We start from the raw sequence: 21,967 nt of genomic DNA on the forward strand, positions 1-21,967 counted from the left end.
AATCGGCCTCACAATGGTCCCCTCCAATATGTTTTAATGATAACAAGCATACAATGAGCATCTGATAATCATTTTGGCTTAAAACGCGTGTTCTATAAAAGGGATTTCATATTGTGTTGGAAATGCTGTTTATCACTGAGAGCATCTATAGCAGGAAATCGTGGAGGCAGTTTATTGTATACTTCGAAAACTGAATGTTTTAATGCAATTTTGAAAATAATCTACATACTATATATCTTTTATCCATTATATATCGTTTATGTCTGTATATGAGTAAAGGTGACAGCAGGTTATGGTTCCATCATTCAGACGATCTACTTAATTAAGGGGCAAAAGCAAAAATGTATCGGATCTCTGACCATGCCTAAACATTTCCATGTGAATTTATGATGAATGTTACAGCGTAACTGAACAATTATAACTTAAAAACAAATCAGTCATTTCTAACCCAAAAAAAAAAAAAAAAAAAACGCAGAAAATTCACAGCATAACTGAGATCAAATCCATAAACTGATGACGGAAGCATGTTCGTGTGTGTCTGATGTTTGTCTTTATTTGAATGAGCCTCTTTGCAAATAACATTACTCCAGGAGAAACTCACTCTCACAGCAGACAATCAAATTGTAACAAGGCGACTTGGGTTTAATCAACATCCATCACGCTCTTATTATTTTCCCTCCTCGTCCTCTCTGGCTGTCCCACCTCTCCGGACCCCAACAGGGGAAGAGTCCTCAGAGGGATTGGACTTCCTTTGATTGGAAAAGGGCTTGATTGCTTGTGTGTGCGTGCGCGTTTAGTGTGTGTGTGTGTAATGTGTGTGTGGGCATGCCTTGGGAGCACTGGATTCGACTGTACTCTATGGCTGTGCTCTTTATTTTCCGGCCAGCGCAGCGGAAGCAGCCATCACAACATCTGCCACTCAAAGGCAAACATAACGTTGACCACCTCCAGGCTGCGGGCGATTTCTTCCAGGATGCAGTGCTGCTGCCACAGCTGGTTCAACTTCCTGTAACGCTCGGGGCAAAGGTGCAATGGATTGCCTCTTCTAGAAATCAAAACACAAGACAGTCAAAGTCATTTGACAGTTTGTCCAACCCACAAAACATGATACGATAAAAAAAATATATACCTCATGGACATGGCTATGTAAACCTCAACCTCCTGAATTCATTCACTACTGGATGTCATCAAAGTGAAAAACTTCCAAATAGAGGTCATGCAACAGGGAACAGAGGGAGTATATTTTCTGTGCAATACTCTGCATCAAACTTTAACTTAAATACAGTTATGAATTTCAGATCTGCAATTAAGTCGAACCTGCAGTGTGGGACTTTTATTTCTCCAATTTACAAGTCTTGTTTACATGAGATTACATCACAGGTTCCACCATAACCTATTTCGTCACTACTGATTGCAGCTGAAAAACGGAGGATAAATAGTGAATAAATGCAATAAAACATGTCCCAACTCCCGTATCAGTCTGAAAGAACTGAATGATTGAGTTATTATATTCATATCCATCAGAATCGGGCTAAATGTGTCACCAGCCACCAGATTTAAAATCTCTGTATACTGCAGAATACAGAGAGATCTGGCAGTGATCGATTTTAATCAGCAATGGGTAATTTTGTTTGGCAAGGAGGAGGAATGTAACAAATTTTAATCTATATGTAAAAGTTACACACGATAGCTGTAATGTATTTCTACCCCATTTTGGACAAAATGAACAGCAGTGGCAACTGTTTCATCTGTTATTCTCTTCATCTCCAGGTGATCCGACATCGCCGGAGCCACTTTCACCTGTTCGAGGCAACATATTTTCCGTAGGTGACATGTGGGCACGTGTAGGAATGATCTGACGAAGACAAAGAGCTGACCCCTCCTACAGGTACAGTATGTGTTGAGGAACAAACCAGTTCCCTCATGCCTCACATCTTTAAAAAAAAAAAAAAAAATGACACAGAAGAAATATTATAATTGAGCTCCGGGAAAAGAACAGAGTCTTACCCAAGATGAGGATCAGTCTCCCCGTAATCATCCAGGTAAGGAGCTGGGTACGTGCTTCCTCGAGTCTTACTGGCCATCAGTACGATTTCACACTCTCTTATCCTGTTAACATTAAATCAAATTTCATTCACCTTACAGCACAATTCACTGCAGAAAGAAGAAAATCCCCCCAAAATATACAGAGAACTAATTATTATAGTTGAAAACTAATTCTTCCGATGGGCAGAGCAGCTGACGAACCTGAGGAACATGCCCACTCCAGCACCACAGGTAGCAGCGTGGGCGGTGCAAGCTCCCACATCTTCTCCATCCAGCTGGCTGAGACAGCAGGAGCTCTGAGAGCACAGCATCGCCCCACAAAACAGGCACAGAGTCGGATGCTTCCTCTCATCATCTGTGGATTTTGGACACCTTGGGACAAGATACAGACAGATCAGAAGGGTTTCATATCCACCGCCCACTGAAAGGACTTTTATTCACCACTTACTGAAAATGGCTGGCTTGATTGAGGAGAGCACTATAGTCCTCAGGAAGATCAATCAAACGATTCCTTCTCCTCGGGTATCTGTGGGAAGAGTGGGTTGATTGGTCAACTGTTGGGAGATGTGTTATTAAAAATCTAAATGAAATGTCAAATATTATCAGAGCAAAAGCAAACCTGACTGTCTGGGTTTTGCCTTTCAGGGCTTTGGTTACAGCTGCGCTCCCACACCACCTGAGGAAGAAGAAAAAAAAAAAAAAAACATTTACAGTCCCAAAACTGCTCATCTCTCCAGTGAATACCGAAAGATGCATCCATGTTTCCACCCACCTCTGAAGCAGCAGGGTAACAGTGTCTCTGTGCTCCTGGAAGAGCTGGAACACGTTGGAGGGGAGAGCCAAGTAACTGCATAGTGCCTCAATCTGTCCTTGAGAGGTAACTGCAACACACGTAACATATCAGCTTCAACACAGACTGTATTGTGAAAATGATATGATACTTGTTTGCTATTGTTGAACCTACCAGAAGTCGTACAAAGCTCCTCTGGAGGATGAACACCTGTAAGGCAATTGAAAAAGAGTGCAGCACAGCGCAGGAAAGGTTCGATTCCTGTCTTCACTCTTTCTACCACAGAGCAGCCAGACACATCAGGGATCAGCCTGAAAAGCGAACCACAAAGCAATCTGTCAGACAAGCTGAGGATTAGTCTTGTATAACTGAATACACTACTGAGCGTTTCCAATGATAAATGTTGTTTGATGTTTGTGCCAAATCTGAAGAAAATCTCTCCAAGTGTTCCCGTTCAGACCTCCAAAAACCGTAATGCACCCCTTAAGAGTTTACCGCTGTCCTCATGAAGGATAACGCAAATTAAAGCTTCTACCAATTTAATTGATCATTTCACTCAAAGATATCATACTTGATTTTTTTTTTTGTTGCCATATACAGAAAAAGACAGAAAGAGCTCATTTTGCTTGTGCTTTGGTATATAAATAATAGGACGATACCTTCCAGTGTGTTGTGACACTGTAGTGTACAACTCTGCTGCTGCTCTCGCCTCCTCCGTCTCCTCTCCGCCCCCCACAGCAGGGAAATCTGCACAGAAACAAAACCATCAGTTAATCCTCATTATTATGGTTCTAGCTTCCCGAGCCCCATCAGTAAATGGCAGATATGAGCAGCACTCCCATCTCAGATTATACAGTGGAGCTTTTTGCCGTTTGTACCTGTAGAAGACAAGAGGACCTGCAGGATGTGAGCCATGGTGACCAGATGTAAGATGTGCAGGTGGTTGTAGGCAGAGCTGACAGCTGAGGGCTGCAGGTTTACGGCTTCCTCCTGATACAGTGAGGGTATGGACAACACCAACCCCACCTGACAAAACATACATCATCGTAAAGGCTTTAAATTAGGAGGGTAATTTTTTTTTCTCACTTAAAATGAGATAAAAATTCCTGTTTAATCATTATTAGTCAGGAGAGCATGAATGCATAGATCTCTTTAATAATACTAACATGTATCTATGACAATTCAACATTTACTATCAATTCACATTAGGGTATTAGAATAAAGAATTTGTTGAGAGATGAAGACAAGAAGAGCAGAAGACCTACCAGATGATGGAAGAAGTCCACCTCCAGAAGAGAAGGTGTGTTCTTTCTGCTCATGATGGGTAACAAGACTGAGGAGAGACATCAGAGGTTTGTCAACCAGGAAAACAACACACTCATAAGACTGAGCAGTATATGAATAAATATGATGAACTCTGAGGATGGACCACATACCCCCCAGCATGTCTGCGAAGTGCCTCTGGATGATGGCCTGAGAGCTCTTCAGTCTCTGTGATGCTGAAAACTGAACAATGGCCTTGAGACCTGCAAGCTAAAACACACAAGCATTTCACAAACATGATATCCAACAAAAGAAACAACCTAACCTACATGCATTATACCAGTTGTTTAGGTATCCAACCTGTCTGTTTTGTAAGGACCCAAATAGTGGCTTGCCCTCTTCCTGCAATATGTTTTCTGTGAAAATATGCAATCATATTTTTAAGAATACATGAATACATGAAAAGGTAAAGAGTGACACGAGCCAAGTCTTCCTGTACCTATGGCCTGGATAGTAAAGGCACATGTGTTCCAGGCCATGAGGGGCACGCGGGGACACGACTCGTTGGGGGCCGTCTTCAGCCCCACCCTGTGGACCGTTGTGGCGCAGACAACCAGCATCTCTGCGATGCTGTCCGAGAACTTTCTCCTAAAATCAACCGAGAGCAGAGAATTCAGATCGGTGCTCTGTGGAAAAGAAAGATACTTGAGGAAGGAGCTGAGAGTTTCACTCACGGCTCTTGTACTCCGTAGCTCAGGATGGATCTGAAGTCTGGCTGGCCTTCTCCACACAGACCTGTGGTAACTGTACTGCTACTGCCTTCTGTGTTGCAATCTGCAAGAGACATTATCATCAGTTATGTCGTGGCATTTGATTCTTACCCGAGTATCACACGTTAATCAAAACAACAGCTCTGATGAATAAGTAGGAACTAAAGGAGAAGAAATTACTTACACAAACAGAAAGTTAGAGAGCTGCAGCTAAAGGCACTTATTGGTGTATATTATATTTTCCATGTGCCTGCAGAGACTAGGATGTGAAAAACATGATATGATAGTATGGAAATTGAAGCACCTTCTTCTATTACTTTACAGTAAGCGTACTCCATCTTCGACCCACTTCTACCAAAGACCCGCTGCGAGACTATTTGAAACTTAAAAATATTTGCAAACTGTCAGTCTGCCACGTTCAGAAATGTGCCAGTTCAGACAGTCTAACATCTCCACAGCGACTCTCCATCTCAACGGCCGGCACTTCAGACTTTTTTTTTTAAAGCTGGTTATATTTTTTAACAGCTTATGTAAATATATGCCGTGAACTTGAGACAGCAGATCTTCCCTCGTCAGTTTCTCACTTTTTCCATCACAACACCCGAGCAGCTCCGTCATTTAGAGGAGATGGTTTCTCCATTGATAAACTGTTGTGCTGTAACATTGTCAAACTGCCCACTTGCAATTTGACAAGCTGAGAAACAGGCACCAACATCAGCTGGCTTACGTCGAGCTGAGAAGATCCAATTCACGCTGCTTCGATTTTTCCAACACTGGACTAAACTAAACGACAGCAACATGAAACAACAGCAGTATTGAGGTCACATTAAAAACAGTATTCACATGCGAGTCTGCCAGGTTACATGATGTTCTACGTAAAAATTATTGCTATTTCATGTATTTCTTTACCATTGATGGATCAGATTTACACAAGCGACACAGTATGAATGTAGTACAGTGAGAAGTACAGCGACTGAAGCTTAAACCTTCAACACACGTAACCAGTCCATCATAAAGCAATGCCTTTTCCTCTGTCACTTCTGTTCATCCATCCAAAAAGGTGCAATAATTGTGTGCTCTGTCTTCTTACCATTATCCTGAGTGACTGACTTGAGTCCTTTAATCCTGGCTGAGAGGATCTGGATCCAACGAGGCAGCGTCAGATGCTGTCCAATTATCTCTGCGTTTTCACTGCACACAGGAGACAAACATTCAAATCACTTCTTTACATTTGTACATCTAACTGAACACTCTGAAGTGGACTGGGACTTACTAGTTAAATGTTAGTGGCTCTAACGGGATGAGAGGGACCACTGTGTTGCACAGAGACTTGCACAAGGGACATAAGTATTCTCCATTCTCCAGGTCGATGATCAGTTCAGCATGGAGCCGGTTCCTCGTCGTATTTTGGACTGCTTCAAAATACCTGGGGGAAAAAGAAAAAAGACAGAAAATGATACAGAAAAGGTCAATTATGCCTTCTAGTAGATCACATACAGTTGATAAAAGTACTGTCAGATTGAAGATTCAATTTAATTGGCAAAAATGTTGTTCTTCTAGTGACTCACTCCTGCCAACATGTGGCATGCATGACGTGTCCACAGCTCCCAGTGTGGGTCCCCACAGCCAGTTCAGGAGGAATGAAGAGTGGATACAATGCCCCAGGCCCTTTAAGTGATGAATACACAACAAAAACATACGAGTCAGATGTTTGGAACTGGGATTCTCCATGAAATGATACGATCAGTGAATGCAGACTGACCATCTGCTCTGTTGGTCGGGATCTTTCCTCTGCACTGTGTCAGCACTGTGGACCTCTGGACACACGCAGTCAGGACCATGGCCGGAGCCTGAGCCGCCACTTCCTGCTCCTCCTGGCAAAGAATGCAGGTCAGCACCTCCCTCTCAGTTGGGGTGCAGCCTCGTTGGGGCCCAATGGCTACATACAGCTCCCTCTGCTCCATGGCACAGCTGGAGAAACAAACCAAGTACAGTAAATAGAAATCATTTGGGGTCAATCTTCACCTCAAGTCTTCATTCAGAACATCCAGGGCAGTTTCGAATGGCTCTGCTCACCTCTCAGTAGATGTCACAGGTTCTCCCTGCGTTCCGCTCTCAGGCATGTTGTCATACAGCATCTTGTTTGATTCAATGAAGTTCTTCTGCATCGCTGACATCTGGGCCATGATCTTCTGTCTGTGGAGTTTTGCTGCCTCCGCCTTCCGTTTCCGCTCCGCTTTTTCTTTGTCCTGAGCACTCTGGATCAACCGAACAAAAGTAAAGATGGTAAAGGGGCCAACTCTCAAATAAATATTACTCGTTTTTAGTAGTCAGGCAGGCAGGGACATCACATTGCAGTGTTAAACCCGAATACCTTCCTTTTTTTGTTTTTTGTTTACGATTTATTATTGGTTTTGTTTTACCTCTTCTGGCCTGCTTGTTTCCATGCTCATGGATACTGTTGGACTGGACTTCTCTCTAAGGCACTTGACAATCTCAAACATCTAGAAGAAACACATTTAATATAAGAATAAGATATCAATCCTGAGAGATGGTATTGAGTGTTTCATCATATGTGAAACTATCTGTAATGATAATTGATTAACTGAATACGTACCTGTAGGATCCATATGATCATGTCCTTTTGAGCTTCAAGGGAAGGCAAAGCTTTAATATTGGACAACAACAGGAACACCGACTTGCCTTGTTCTGAACCGACGACTGAAAAAGAAGAACAGACATTTAGGCCCCCAAAAATGTGTCACACAAGCTATTAGGTTTGAGAACTATGATAAATAGTCAGTGTTGAATGAAAAAAAAACTGGTTTTCACTCACCACGGGCCTTCAGGCTGAAATCAAAGGTCACTTCCTCCACAGTGCTGTCCTCAAGCTGTGTTTTCTCTTCCAGCAATGCCTGACCAATCAGGTGCAGGGCCTGTGCAATGAAGGTGTGAATTGTGTTACCACACTTAAATAGAGTAAGAAATGGTCATTCCGAGCAGCGTAGATCTTGTACAGAAAGAGATAAATGTAATGCTTACCCTCTGAATCATGGCTTCTGTCCAGTAACTTGGCCGATCCTCTGCAGCTCTCTGCAGGACGTGTCTCAGCATGTGGATGATAATGTCGCAGCAGAGGAGACGCACAATACTGGAGAAAGCTGGGCAAAACGGTGGAGGCACCGGAGGACGCAGAGCTGAGCACAGACACAAACAGGGGCAATGTTAGCAGAGCTGATTCATTAGCAACCGGTCTACAGGAAACAATGACATCTTCTAGTTCTACAGCCGCTTGTGATACGGTGTCGTGTCCGTTACCTTTATCGTTGCCCTCCTGAGCTCGCCTTTTCTTTTGAGACTCTTCTGCCTGTTAAAAGAGAAAAATAAGCAATTAACCGAGGAATATTCAACAGAAAGTGTCCATTTAACTGAAGACACTGCGCTACCTTGCTGTGCTGTGATCTTGAGTAATGGTAGAAGAAAGGGTTGAATTCTTTTTGAAGCTCTTTTTTTACTTCATATAACCCATGTCCCGACACTCCTGGTTTTCTAAAAACAGAAACAGAACAAAACAGATTAAACTCTTTTGAAAATTCTTTGTCAAGGCAAAACTCATAAGCTCGGTCTTTACATACTTGAAGGTAGCAACTTTGGTGATGACGGTCTCCAGGCCTGTTTCATGGCTCTCCTACAAAGAAAACATTTGAACATGTTTGTAACAGTTTGTGACTACTGAAAGCCGAACAAAAAAAATAATTGTATAAGTTAGAAATGTGGCATCCTGAAGCTTACGTTCTCTGGCAGGCCTTTGACCAGGCTGCTGTGAGCCATGGGCTCGATGCACAGCAGGTGGATAACCTCCCTCATTGTGATGTCCTCTTTGCTCACCTGACTGACCCCAGGGATGTAGCGCTCACCTAGAACACAACACTGGTCAGATACTACAGTATCATTCATGTTCAATGAAGTAGTAAAGTTAGTGAGTAGAATGTGATACTATACCGACGATGATGATCAGCAGGTACAGCATCTCTTCTGTCAGTCGGTTCCACTGGACCAACTCATCCTGTGAATTTAGTTATAATATAGAATAATAAGTTCAACGTTTTGATGGCACCACAACTTTGCTCCTGAATGATCACTCAGGTGTTACTTACCTGGTCTTTGCTTGAACAATTGCCATTAAAATATTCAAAAAGCTCAAATCTCAACAAGATCAGCATGAGGAAGTGGTTGGGGTCCATTTTGGAAGCAGCTATCTGTAAAGAACAGGAAGAGGGTCATACAACATCACCACACTGTTTACATGAAAAGATAAATATTTGGCGATGAGAGAAATGCCGACCTGAAGCATGAGAATATCTTTATCATACATCTCGTCTCTGCATTTTACATCCTGATAGTAGTAGACCTGATCATGAGAAACAACAATTAATTTAGTATTTGTAGGAGAGAGGAGCGATAACAGAACATAGAAACAATGCTTTGTACATCCAAATGAACATGATGTACCTGGCTGACCAATGACAGCCCATTTCTCCGCCACATTTCGGCTGAGACCTGTGCGGCCAGAACAACACAGCGCAGGGGAAGCTCTGCCAGCTGGGTGAAGTCGTAGCATTCCTGCAATAGACAGAAAGAATCCTCTTTAATGCCGGCAGTGGAGGTAGATTCTTTATTGAGCAAGTACAACACAGCACAGAAGACACATCACGAGGGATTAAAAAAATTACAATGAACGTGTTTTCTTATGTCACTTACAGGATTGTCCAGATGTTCAACTGTCCCCGTTCCGCACAGGAGTACATACAGGCCTGTGGATCACAATGTGCAGAGTTGTAAGTTCATAGCGTACAAAAACAAACAATAATAAATCAATGCAAGACTTAAATATTAATTGTCCTACCAGCCAACAGCCTAGAAATGGGCAGATGTATGCTGACAGGCTCCTGAGACACTTTATATGGACGAACATGGAGGATGTGTTTGCACATATAGTAGTCGGTAGCCTCCCTGTGGAAGGGTTGGTTATTGCACTGCATCAGGAATGAGTGGCACTCCTTAAATGCAAGCAGCAAGATCTCTGCCTGAAAGGGGAATACATAAGCAAGAACTGAGTACAGCAAAAGTAAATGAACAGTCTGGGCATCTTCTAGTCTCATGTACGCAGGTTTAATATGTTCCAGCGCTGCAGTTTTTAATTTGAAGTTTTTACGTTTATGTGGCCTGCCAACATTTATGCTGCACTGTGGAGTAAAAACTCACCTGAATATGCACATAAATGCGTATGTAAACTAAGTTATAATTTTTTGTTTGAATTAAGTCAATTGACAATAAACATAAATGCATTTATTTATGTGTGCACTTTAACACTCAAAAGGTTTGAGCTGCTCGGACAAAATTAGACCCACGAGACACACGAGAGAGATTTAGGATATAAAACTACAATGTGTGGGCAAATTGTATGGCCACTCACATCAGAGGTACACCAGTCCTGAAACATAGCAAGGATGTGGCGGAGCTGAATTTGGAGTGTGAAGCCAGCTTCCCATTCTGGCTCCACCGCTATGTGCTGACCAAGCTGGCGTTTCACCTCCTCCATACCCTGATAAAGAAGGAAAAAGAAGGTCAGGATTCATTAAATATCTGGTTTGTCTAGTTACTAATACCGAATACTTGGTGGAATACAACTGCTATTTTATGCTACATAAGAATGAATCGGGGTTGGATCATTTGTACCTGCATGCATTTGAGAAGACCGAGAAAGACTTTGAATCCTGCAAGGAACTGCCCCCGCAGCTCCTCGGTCCACATCGAGGGTTTACTGATGAGAATATACCTGAGAGGCACAAGTGAGTTTCATCTTAGATACAGACCAAAAATAACTAGGAACAAGAATTAGGAAAATCCTGGCGAAGCACAGAGTTAAAACTGTTGCTTCTTTGACTCACCTGAGGTCATGGAAGATGACCTGGATTCGTGAGAACTTGTCTGAGTTGTAGCCAAGGAAGAAGAAACGATTGTTGTCATGCAGATGTTCGCACAGCAGTTCCATGACCGTATCAACTATCACTTTAATGACGTTGCCCTCTTCGATCAGCTGTCTGGCCTAGGGGAGGAACAGGAACGTAAGGACAGGCTTGGATGATCAGTTTAGGCCAGTCAGAGCCTACACCTTAACCCAACAGAGATACTGTGGAATAGCCTCAATAGAGCTGTTTACATCACCGGATATCCTAAGAATATGGCTTAGTTGAAGCAGTTCTATGAGAAAGAATGGTTCAAAATTCCTCCTGGATGTTGGGCAGGTCTGATCTGTAGCTTGTGGAAACACTTGTCTGAGGTTATTGCTGCCAAATGAGGTTTGACCAGTTACTAAAGTCTAAGCTTGACTTACTTTTTCGACCCGCAATACGATTGTTTGATAGGTGTGTTCAAAAAAGACCCCACAGATTATAATTGTGAGTGTGTTATTGGTATATGCACATCATATCTTTCTATACTTGTGAATTACATCAGATCAGATCATATTTTAGGACCAGATCATACGGAAAACCAAGTACATTCCAATGACATTTATGTTACTGCAGGAAACAACAACACTCACCAGTGTGGGAACAGTGAAGATCTGAACAGACAGAGCGGTGATGGATATACTCCTCTCATGGTCATCATTGATGAAGTCCTTCTGCAGCTGCTTGTAGTGCTGAAAAGAGAAAGATGGGGAATACATTAAGTAAGTGGAAAAACTACTGAAATATGTTAAATATTCCATTTTTGTTTACCTTTGTAAACTCAATGGCAAAAAGCCTCTTGAATTCTGTCTCCATCAGCATGCTGCAGAAAATCAGCTCGTGTACTATCTTGCGAGCTCCTTGAGGAAATAAGGAAAGAGGTTTTCTTCATGTTAGTGTCATGAGGAATTGAAATAAAGTTAAGCTGCTATGCATTCAAAAAATGTAGTTTTTTTAAATCAACCTTCACCTTTGTACATCCTGGCATCGTGCAGCATGAGTCTGCTGATGAGGCAAGTCTGATCTCTGTCCGAGTTTGGTTCTAGTGCCACCTGGCAGAAGGCCTGCCTGAAGCCCACTGCAGAAAACACATACGTTACCAGTCATGCAGCTGTACGTGTATGAAGGTGTAGATACGTCACAGGTGCAGAATTATTTAATAAAGCTATTAAGTTTGTGTGATGCAGGTCTGATGCCAAAGACGGGAGCACCTGAGTAACCAATAATCTTCTGGAACCAGGAGCCGAGACGCAGCGCAAAAGTTTGATGAGCCATTACTGCTGCATGAAGGATCTCCACACGCAGCGGCTGCAGGGAAATGTGCTCCGAGTTGGACTGCAGAAAGAGTTGGAGCTCACTTTCAAACACCAAACTCAACAACATGAATTCCTTCTAAATTTTGAAATGAACTTCTAAATAGGAATAAGTCAGTGGATGGTGGTTACCCTGATGAGATCTCTTGCTTGCTGGCAGGAACGAAGGATTCCTCTCTTTACTGCGCGCCGACCCTGTGCAAAAGTTGTTGAGTTACATGAAGAGATAATCTGCTGCGGATGTGGTGAGTTTAATTATGGAAACCTATTAAAATAAGCACCTTTTTTTGTAATTTAAGAGGAAAAGTCAAACTAAAAGTTACCTCCTTGTCAATAAGTGCTGTGTGCGTCTGTGCTTCAGCCTGATCACAATTAACAGAGCGCTGCAGGGTGTAGATCACATGGTCGTACGAGTGGTGCTCATCATTGTACAGCACACAGTAGTGTGCATTTTCTTTAGTCCTGCATGGATAAAAAAAAAATTTTTAAAGTTAAGATGAGTGCTCTGCGTATGGATTATCATTGGATGTAATCTGATCTGACAGGTCATACCGAGGCTGGAGTTCATCTGGCAGCTCCAAGTTTTCCTCCCACACCAGAAAATCAGTGACGTACTGCAGCAGCACCCGGAACAGCTTCTCGGCACGTTCATATAAGTCCGGCTCGAGCACACACTCATCCTGCACACAATGACAGAAGAACACAGAGGCCACACGTTTGTCTCACACATTTCAAACTCTCCAGTCATTTTGATATTTGAACTCAGGTTAATAAATAAAAATACCAGATCATTACAAGTGAATACAATTACAGTGAAGCAACTTTCCAGGATGAGGACAAAAAAACAACAAAACAATCTTAAAGACAAATATGCAACTTCCCAGAAACAGAGGCAACACTGACATGGTCAAAATTTGTTGTAATAATATTTACCAAGTCCCTACTTCCTGTATCACAGACAGTATATAATGTGATGGAGAGCTAGTCTAAATATTGTTCTTAATAAGTCTTAAAACAAAACAGGCAGCGGGCTTAAAAGCTTTAATATCAAATGGCCTGAGAGCAAACATTCCACATCACAGCACAGCATTTCATACAAATGTCTGACATTTAACACACAAACCAAACCAAACATCCAGTGAGGCTGCGCATTTACACCGATCTCAACGTCACACCACTGTGAGAGAACACGCACTGCAATCTAAGAAAATCCAAACAACAAGAGGTCCGAAACAGAAAGACGTGGCCGTTATGTTCGGCGCGGACATGCCGTTTCAGTCATGTGATGGGTGAGTGCTTGATGAGCACAGATTCCCATGTAGAAAACACAAAGCGGGCTTCCAGACTGGGACCTGCGATGTCTCTGTTTAGCACAAGCACCTGCTGTTTATGGAAAAAGGCACAGAGCTGTCGGGCTCTACGTCTGCTCAAAGCTCCCCCCGAGGACGATCTTATCAGAGGTGAGCTCCAACGCAGTGGTCAGTGATGAAAGACCTGACAAACGACTGCAAACCAGCCGGCGTTAAGAGGAGAAGGTGAAAACTGAATACACCCCTGCAACTCATCAGCAGGATGTCATGATGCTCTACATTGTTCATTTTTCTGTTTTGCTTCCAATGATTCAGTTTAAAAAAAAAAATCTTTATCTATCTTACACTGGCCCTTTATTCAGCCCCTCACGTCATCCTCTTTCTGAAACAAGCCATTATAGCTCTAATTTCTTTAAGGCCCCCCCCCCCCCTTGAGGCCCAATCTCTTTTAATTGGTCAACTTCCAGAAAACCTGCTGAGCAGCAGCCCCTAGTGACCACCGTTGCCTCATCCTCTTGTTGGTTTAGGGGTACCAAAATGAATCTGGAAGTATAGCAACTAACATAATATTTCATTGTCGATAGGAGATGGCAACTTCTCAAAACCCTTTTGTGCAAGTTTAAGCCGGAATCCGATCTGGAGTGAGACAGTGGACAGCAGCAGCAACAAAGATTACAGCAGAACTTCTCTGTTTGGTAAATATTACACTCATTACCTGTTTATTGTTTGACATAATAAGTGGAATTAGTCTTTCAATCACTTTTTTTTTCTGAATATGTTAACAGGTGTATATATGGGAAATCCACTAATGTAGCAGGTCAAAAAGTTATTCTGCTGTCACCAAACGACTGTAAGTCTGTTAGTCTCTCCCAGCACCATCACTCTGTACTTTTATGGCATGCTGTGGCCGAAGCAGATGAACATAAAGAAATTCATCAACTTGTCACAGGAATTATTTTTATATACATCATTATTTGGAACTTTGGCAAAGTTCAATATGAACATGTGACAAATGTGATAATGAAAATATGGAAACGCGTTATAGGTCCTTTTTAGGAAAATGAAGGTATCCTGCTCTCAACCAGTCTCACCCACAAATGTTTTCCACCAGTTTCCTTTCACTTAGTTAGATTCATGATCCCTTAACCTAGACTCCAGTAGATTTTCTCAGTTAGTGCAGGTCAACAAAGTGCTTCTCTTTCTTATTTCCGGAGCTGAAGCTGCAGCCAACGCAGCAGCATCCAGGACTAAGATGGGAAAATAAGCATTCTAGGGTTCACTGACAAAGAATGGGACAAGTACGCCCCTCCCACATCCCTCTTTCCGCTCTGTTACATAACTCACCGTTACCATGGCAGTTACTGCCCCTGGGTCGTGTTTGGAGCAACAAGGGCCAATCTTCCAGGCCTCTATGTCTCCACAATCACAGAACCCCCCGCCTGATGACGTATGCATCTGGGAAAAAAATTCACACACTGTGAGTCACTGCGGGCGAGTGATGAAATACACACAACAGCAATTAAGTTGGACATATCCTTTAGCTGTGGGAAAGTATTACTGTCAAACACGGGTCCCAACATGAAAGCAAATATAAAGTCTGACAATAATTAGTACAAGCATATTGTGCAGATAGGAATCACTGGGACTTGTGATTTGACAAAGACAAGGCAGGGATGATGCTTTTGTAAAGATGTCCAATCACAGAGCAAAAATCCAACAATGGGTGGTTTTCTATTATTCCCATTTATCCAAAAGTGGGGGAGGAGGGGGTACCCAGACTGACAAAATAAAGCATGATGGAATTCATTAAAAATGTAAACATTTACACTGACACCAACCTTGTAACGATGGCTTTTGTGCACACTATCCTGGAAGCAGTCCATGCACAGGACACAAGTGGGATCTATTGCACAATCCCTGCAAACAGATATAAAGTGGTTTTGTTCTTTATTTCATTGAGTAAATGCTAACAAAAGTCTGAAACTGAACACATGCCACTGTGGGTACAAAACAGAACAGCGTGCCCAGCTGTCCTGCTTTAAACTAACTCTTTTACTTCAATGTAAACATCTTTAGGAGACAACAGCAATCGCACATCTGTCTCATTATTTATCACATTTTGCCTGAAAAATGTAAATTTTAAAGAGAACCTTGAATATATTTATTGAATTCCTTCACTCATTCTCATTATTGTTACATTAAACTGAGTTGTACGAATTATTATCCATCTGTTCATTTATCTATCTAATTATGCAACGACATACCAATCATTTCTTAAATAGGGGACATGTTGAAATAAAACTTGGCATAAAAATAATGAGAGAAACTATTGCAAAAAATTTACACATCGACATAGGTGACACATTATTTCGCATCATTTAGAGCCATTCACAGACTGCACCATACTGAAACCTGAGACACTACTCATCAACTATTCATTCTTAACACTTAGCCTAAATACTGCGGTGTTGTAGTGTAATTAGAACACTGCAGGAGTAAAACCTATTGAGGCCACTGTACTGTACAATTTTATTTTTATACCTGCATATTTCATGCCTGAATTGAAGTAACAACCAAAACAATAGTTTCTGATGATTTTATGTTGCTGGAGATCTTGGCATTTATCACCTAGAAGTCAAAATAACCAGAAATGGGCACAAAAAAATGGTACATTTCACCGCAGCTCCCGAAGATGGTGCTGTAATAACTTATATATGTCAGAAGATCAGGGGGATGATCCAGACCTGCAGGAGTAGACGGTCTCTCCCTCTTTGAACACACGCCCGCAGAGCTGGGAGGAATTGCCGCCCTGATTGAGCTTCTCCAGACCCTCCTGAGGATCCTCTCCAAACAGGAAGCACTCCAGAGGGTGAAGGAGACGCCTCTGCATGAGCTCCTCTTCTTCCTGAGGGCTGGACTCCTTCTTCAGGCAGAAGATCTGCGGCACCTGCTCCTTCAGGTAGCGGAGCAGCTCCGCTCTGCTGTCTGCGGCCTCCTGCCATTCCTGCGGGAGGAGGTGGGGACAGAGAAGAGCACGATTGACCTGTTTGACCTGTCCTGTCTCCCCCTGCTGATATTGAAATATACTGCGAAGTGGTTGAAGTTTAAAAAAAAAAAGTTCAGGTTTTTTTTGTGTGTTTTTTTGGGGCAACGAGGACAGAGAGATTTACATTTTTCAGTCCTGTGAGCAAAAAAAAAATAACATTTGCCTATCAGGGGGGTGGGGGGGTGAAAGGAAATAAAAGTAAACATATTAAGCAAACAAAAAAATGTAAACAAACATTGTAAACAAAAAAAATTTGATCGGCTGCAATCAATTTGTAGAACCAGTGGACCGAGGAAAAAGGTCTCCTCTGATCACAAAACAAATGTAAACATTTGACTGTAATCACAGCTGTGCGTGAATTTCGGTATTCACACAATAACATATAGAATTTTTTAAAAAAGAGTAAAAAAATTAAAAAAAATAAAAAAGTCCCGGAGTCTCCGGAGGGACATTTTAACATTTGACGCTAGCTGGGTGAGCTAGCACGGCTAGCTCCGTCCGCTGGTCTTGGTGCGGTCTGATGTCCCGTCAAAACCGCGATTTGCGAAGGAACTGTCACGTTACGCTTCGGTGTTTTGACCCCGAGTCTCGGTAGCCGCTGTCAGTCCGATTAGCTATCTCCAAAAAAAACATACCTTACTGAGCTCCAGTCCGTCAAGGGATTTCTCACTCGCCGCCATATTCCATTTGCCGTAAAGGAGGAGATGTCGCTAGGAGACTGTTTTCCGTTGAGAGAGACGTGATGACGTCACGGATTCGGCCTCCCCCCCCTCCCCCTCCGAGCCGGTAGGGGGCGCTGCGACAATCGGTCGCCCCCTCTCTTTTCTCTTTGGCGGAGCGACGCAAAGCAAGGGGTCAGAGGTCAGAGTTGAGTGTTTGACAGAAAGCTGACTATGGATTCCATATTTCACGAGAAAGTAGGTTTGAAACGTTTAACTTAAATTATTTTTATTTTTTTTGAACTCCCGGTGTTCGTTTGAAAAGCCCGCGGACTTTAACGGCGGCGATTTGTTTGTCCGCATCACGTAGCCGGTGCCGAGAGGTTTGTGGTGGTGTTTGGCAGTATTGTTGTCCAGACAGCTAAAAAAAAAAAAAAAAAAAAATGCTAAAAAAAAACACAACAAAAAAAACACTTTGCTCATCAGAAATTAGGAATTAGGAGGGAAGTTTCTTTTCATCTTACAGCATCATCACAGAAAGCTTCTTTTTTTTTAACATGATTTGGTGATCCTGGTAGTAAACGAACTACATTAACATCGCGGTGGAATAATAAGACGAGTTGTGTTTAACTGCTGCTGTAACATCAAATCAAACGGGGTTTTTATTTTATTTTTTTTAATATAAATGCTGATATTATCTCCACAACTAAGCTGTTTCCGTCAAATGTTAGAAATCTAATCTAATAACAACACTTTATTTGCAGCAAGAGGGCTCCCTCTGCGCGCAGCACTGCCTCAACAACCTTCTGCAGGGGGAGTATTTCACTCCCGTGGATCTGTCTTCAATCGCTCACCAGCTGGATGAAGAGGAGAGGATGAGGATGGCGGAGGGAGGGATGGCCAGCGAGGAGTACAGGACCTTCTTACAGGTGAGTCTGGATAGAAGTCAAATGTCATGTGCAGCAGTGTGTGGTTGTTTTTTTTTGGATTAATAGTTTGTATTGTTGTTGTTGTTGTTGTTGTTGTTGTTTTATTATTCTGTGAATGTGTTCCTAGCAACCATCTGGGAACATGGATGACAGTGGCTTCTTTTCCATACAAGTGAGTTTCAAGAAATTCACTTTTTTTTTTTTTTTATGGTCACTGTATAACAAAGTAAGGAAGTAAATTTTTGTTTCTGTCATCTAATGTTTGTAGGTAATCAGCAATGCTCTGCGGGTGTGGGGCTTGGAGTTAATCCTTTTCAACAGCCGGGAGTACCAGAGCCTGATGATAAACCCAATGTAAAGAAGTTCCTTTGTCACTTACCTTCACAGCTCATCTATATTCACATTTACACTTGAAGTTGATTGTGACTTTCTTGTTTCAGAAATGAGAAGGCATTCATTTGCAACTACAAGGAGCACTGGTTCACTATTCGCAAACTTGGACAACAGGTATGAGATGCTTGTTTTTTTTTTTATTAACTATATCAATGCAGCTCAGTTTACTAAAGACACTCTGTTTTTATTGCAGTGGTTTAACCTGAATTCACTGTTGACTGGACCAGAACTGATCTCAGACACCTATCTAGCCCTATTTCTTGCACAGTTACAACAAGAAGGTATTTTAAAATTGACTTTCAGATATCAGTATGTTTAGATGCTGCGCTGCAGAAAAGATGCTAAACGTAGTATTTGTGCAGGCTATTCCATATTTGTGATCCGTGGAAACCTGCCCGAGTGCGAAGCAGAGCAGATTCTTGGGATCATGAGGGTCCAGCAGCAGCAGCGGCCCAAGCTGATTGGAGAGGATGAGGCTCAGACAAGTGCAGGGTGTGTACAGTGTGCGCAGCCTGTCCAATACAGAAAGGACTGGAAGATGTTTGCATTGTTTCAAATCAACTCCCAACTTGTTTACTGTGAGCAGCAGGTCAGCAGCCCTGAGCCAGGCGGAGATGGGCTTCGGTGTGGAGGACGAGGTTGTGAATGAAGATGAAGAACTGAAGAAAGCTCTGGCACTCAGCAGACAAGACATAGATGTAGAGGATGAAGAAGCAGATCTTCGCAGAGCCATACAGCTCAGCATGCAAGGTGAAGGATGAGTCATCCAAAGGCTGAACAATATTATATTGTTTCTTTTTTTCTATTTACAGCTTATTAAAAATGCAGTTAGTTTTCAATCTTACATTCACAAATTGCATTTCAGGCTTACGGTAATTACATTTTGTGTAAGAGTATATATGTGCATGCATTTATCATCGTTTTGCCATTTTGTGTTTGACAAATATAAAATCTACAATTTGTATTCCTTTTGTTTTTGTTAATGTCACAGGAGCAGTGATGAGCAACAACTCTTCAGAGTCCGAAGCGGGACGTGTGAAATCAGGCAGTGCTGCAGGAGGACAAAAAGAAGGCCAGAATGAGGCTCTCACAGCTGAGGAGCTGAGGAAGAGGAGACAAGCCTACTTTGATCGGTAGGTTCAACCGTGTACTGTGAAACACTAATTACCATGTAATTCAATAATCAATCAATACGCACCGACCTTCTTTATGTGAACAGAAAACAAATGCATGAATGTTGATACAGATCCTCTCTGTTGACTGTTTAGGCAGCAGCAACAAGCTCAGCCAAACACTTCTCGACAACTAGGCACACAATTAACAGGTGGCTCCGGTGAGCAAATACAATTTTTAATAATGACTATAATTACAGAATGAATTTGCTCTAATACTCAATCAATGAATGTCATGAATTCTAGTAACCTCTGCCTTTTTTTCTTCTTTTTTTTTTTTTTTTTTTTGAAACTAGCATCAGTAAACTCTGAGGAGGACCAACAACAGAGGCCCAGCCAGTGACGTTGTGAAAGGTTGGCCAATGTTGTTTACCAGCTGCCTGGATTGGCAACCCCACACAGGGTTAGCTTCGCTCCCTCCTCTAACCTTTTGCACATGCAAACCTAAGGACAGTCCGAAGGCTGACACGTTTCCCCTGGTTAGTGCGCTGACAGGCAGAAGAGAACACTGACAAAGAAAAGGCGGCACCTAGTCGAATCCGACTCAGTGAAGCACTGAGACTGGGGGGGAAAAAAAGGGCAACCACAGGACTCATGATGCAGTTAATCCAAGTTTGAAATTGCCTTTTTACCATGGCGCCTTCTATTTCTATTGTATACTGTTTTTTATTCTCTTCTTTTTTTTTTCTTTTTTCTTTTTTGCTGGAAAACATGGAATGAAACATACATAGGGTGTGTTCTAGGGTGAAAACATGCTGAAATGGGTGTTCTATGAATGCCATACCAGACTGACACAGACCACAGATAACAAAGCTTTATAGATAATGACACAGCCTCGTACCTTTCTGTTGGACATGACTTTGTAAGACACATCCCACTAGAGCACCATTGTAGTTTTAAAATACTTGCTTGTCACAATATACTGAACCACATTTCATCCAGCAGCACTAATGTGTGCAGGTTATTTATTCCTGACATCACCAGTCATCTTACTTGAACGTCTTCGAGTGATTTCCGAAGGTATTTAGACGGCAACATATTTTTGATGTTGTGGCTTTGTTAGTACCTTTAAGTGTGCAAATAGGCATAAGGACATTTCTGATAAGACGGCTTACAAACACAATTTAAGGGTGTTTAGGCCATTTTGGATGAATCGCGAACGAAATAATGAATTATATTGAGCTTTTTGCTGAGACAGTCACTGACGCATATTTTTCATATCGTGTCCAGAATAAGTTGACATGTAATGGGGAACAAACAAAAGTAATTTGTAAAGACCATGAAACTGCAGCTGTTAGATAAACACATTGTTCCTTTTTCCAGCACAGTATGATCACTTAAAACCAAAAATGTCCAACCCTTCTAGTATTCATTTCTTCTGTTTCTCTTCATCAGTATTTGTCACGAACCATGTCGGGAAGTAATTATGAAGAGAAGATTATGAAATGATAATTCCCCTGTAGATGCCCCTTCACAAACAAGTTGATGGTTTTACTCTTGCATCTTACAGACCCTGATATACTTATTTAATTGCACTGATTTGACTTATTGTGTATCCTTATTATCCTCAGAGCAATGAAACATTGGTTTGCATTGAGTTCGCCGTGGGTATCAAAGTGTTTTCTGATTCATGACCTTCAGAAATATTAGAGAAAATAATTATTTAACCACATAAGTTGTATAGTTGAATATCCAAAGAGATAAACAATACATCAAAATGGTGTTGCAGTGCAGACACTTTGAACAATTTGTTTGTGTTTCATTCAGTTATGACTTATTTACAATCTCTCACTATTTTCGTAAAAGTCCCAAAAAACTGATTTTTTTATTTTTTTTTATTTTTTATTTTATTTCTTTTCTTTGTTTCTGGTGAATAGACCACAACAGCATTAACTCACTTAACATTTGTTTGCAGTTATTGTTTTTTTCTGGAAGCAATGACCATTCTTTGGATGTCATGCAAAGTTGGACTTAGTTTTGCTGGTTGACTTCGAAGAAGACTCCAGGAGTTTATTATTGTTTTGTTTTCTTTGGATCTTTTTCTACTAGAAAATGCACTTGTGAACGAGTATAAACTGTTGATAGTTGGGTTTTTATCATTATTTTCATTCACTTCATTCTGACAATAAGTTCTAATTCCTCTTTTTTGTTATTTCATGTTAGCACAGCACATTATTTCATTTAATATATTGTTTCTTGATCCAGGATTAAAGTGACATTCACTCCTCCGAGCGTTTCTCGTGTCTCGTCTATTTACTGACG

The 21,967-nt window shown here is 41.7% G+C and overlaps 2 protein-coding genes across 3 annotated transcripts; one reads left to right on the forward strand and one right to left on the reverse strand.

The window, feature by feature from the left end:
* Positions 1 to 17: 17 nt before the first annotated feature.
* On the reverse strand, positions 18 to 17,255 carry ubr1 (ubiquitin protein ligase E3 component n-recognin 1). Of its 2 annotated transcripts, none has more exons than XM_069714867.1 (47): positions 17,188 to 17,255; positions 16,251 to 16,510; positions 15,345 to 15,423; positions 14,851 to 14,961; positions 12,749 to 12,876; positions 12,520 to 12,658; positions 12,329 to 12,391; positions 12,095 to 12,218; positions 11,854 to 11,961; positions 11,655 to 11,743; positions 11,477 to 11,575; positions 10,821 to 10,978; positions 10,609 to 10,708; positions 10,346 to 10,474; positions 9,776 to 9,956; positions 9,631 to 9,683; positions 9,382 to 9,492; positions 9,215 to 9,280; positions 9,027 to 9,128; positions 8,872 to 8,935; positions 8,662 to 8,786; positions 8,505 to 8,557; positions 8,316 to 8,418; positions 8,188 to 8,236; positions 7,912 to 8,066; positions 7,709 to 7,805; positions 7,487 to 7,590; positions 7,293 to 7,373; positions 6,946 to 7,127; positions 6,632 to 6,840; positions 6,438 to 6,537; positions 6,143 to 6,295; positions 5,960 to 6,060; positions 4,834 to 4,933; positions 4,599 to 4,747; positions 4,460 to 4,515; positions 4,273 to 4,369; positions 4,102 to 4,169; positions 3,715 to 3,862; positions 3,496 to 3,583; positions 3,011 to 3,147; positions 2,819 to 2,927; positions 2,666 to 2,722; positions 2,495 to 2,572; positions 2,248 to 2,418; positions 2,008 to 2,109; positions 18 to 1,045 (listed from the first exon to the last, which is right to left on the reverse strand). In XM_069714867.1, the coding sequence occupies exons 1-47, from the start codon at positions 17,230 to 17,232 to the stop codon at positions 904 to 906; spliced, it is 5,223 nt and encodes a 1,740-aa protein (XP_069570968.1). In that variant the 5' UTR covers positions 17,233 to 17,255; the 3' UTR covers positions 18 to 903. The 2 variants fall into 2 exon arrangements, with proteins under 2 accessions (XP_069570968.1, XP_069570967.1); XM_069714866.1 differs by having other exon boundaries at positions 7,706 to 7,805.
* Positions 17,256 to 17,412: 157 nt separating this feature from the next.
* atxn3 (ataxin 3) lies at positions 17,413 to 21,933 on the forward strand. Its single transcript, XM_069714951.1, has 11 exons — positions 17,413 to 17,469; positions 17,976 to 18,140; positions 18,268 to 18,312; positions 18,409 to 18,494; positions 18,581 to 18,647; positions 18,727 to 18,814; positions 18,896 to 19,025; positions 19,120 to 19,283; positions 19,525 to 19,666; positions 19,802 to 19,866; positions 20,002 to 21,933. Exons 1-11 carry the CDS (start codon positions 17,446 to 17,448, stop codon positions 20,046 to 20,048), a joined length of 1,023 nt encoding a protein of 340 aa, XP_069571052.1. The 5' UTR covers positions 17,413 to 17,445; the 3' UTR covers positions 20,049 to 21,933.
* The last annotated feature ends 34 nt before the right edge of the window (positions 21,934 to 21,967 follow it).

The sequence above is a fragment of the Brachyistius frenatus genome, unplaced genomic scaffold (assembly GCF_029030835.1).
Source record: "Brachyistius frenatus isolate BFR_SWC_R1_liver_20210118 unplaced genomic scaffold, ASM2903083v1 Contig_136, whole genome shotgun sequence".
Classification (NCBI taxonomy): Eukaryota; Metazoa; Chordata; class Actinopteri; family Embiotocidae; genus Brachyistius; species Brachyistius frenatus.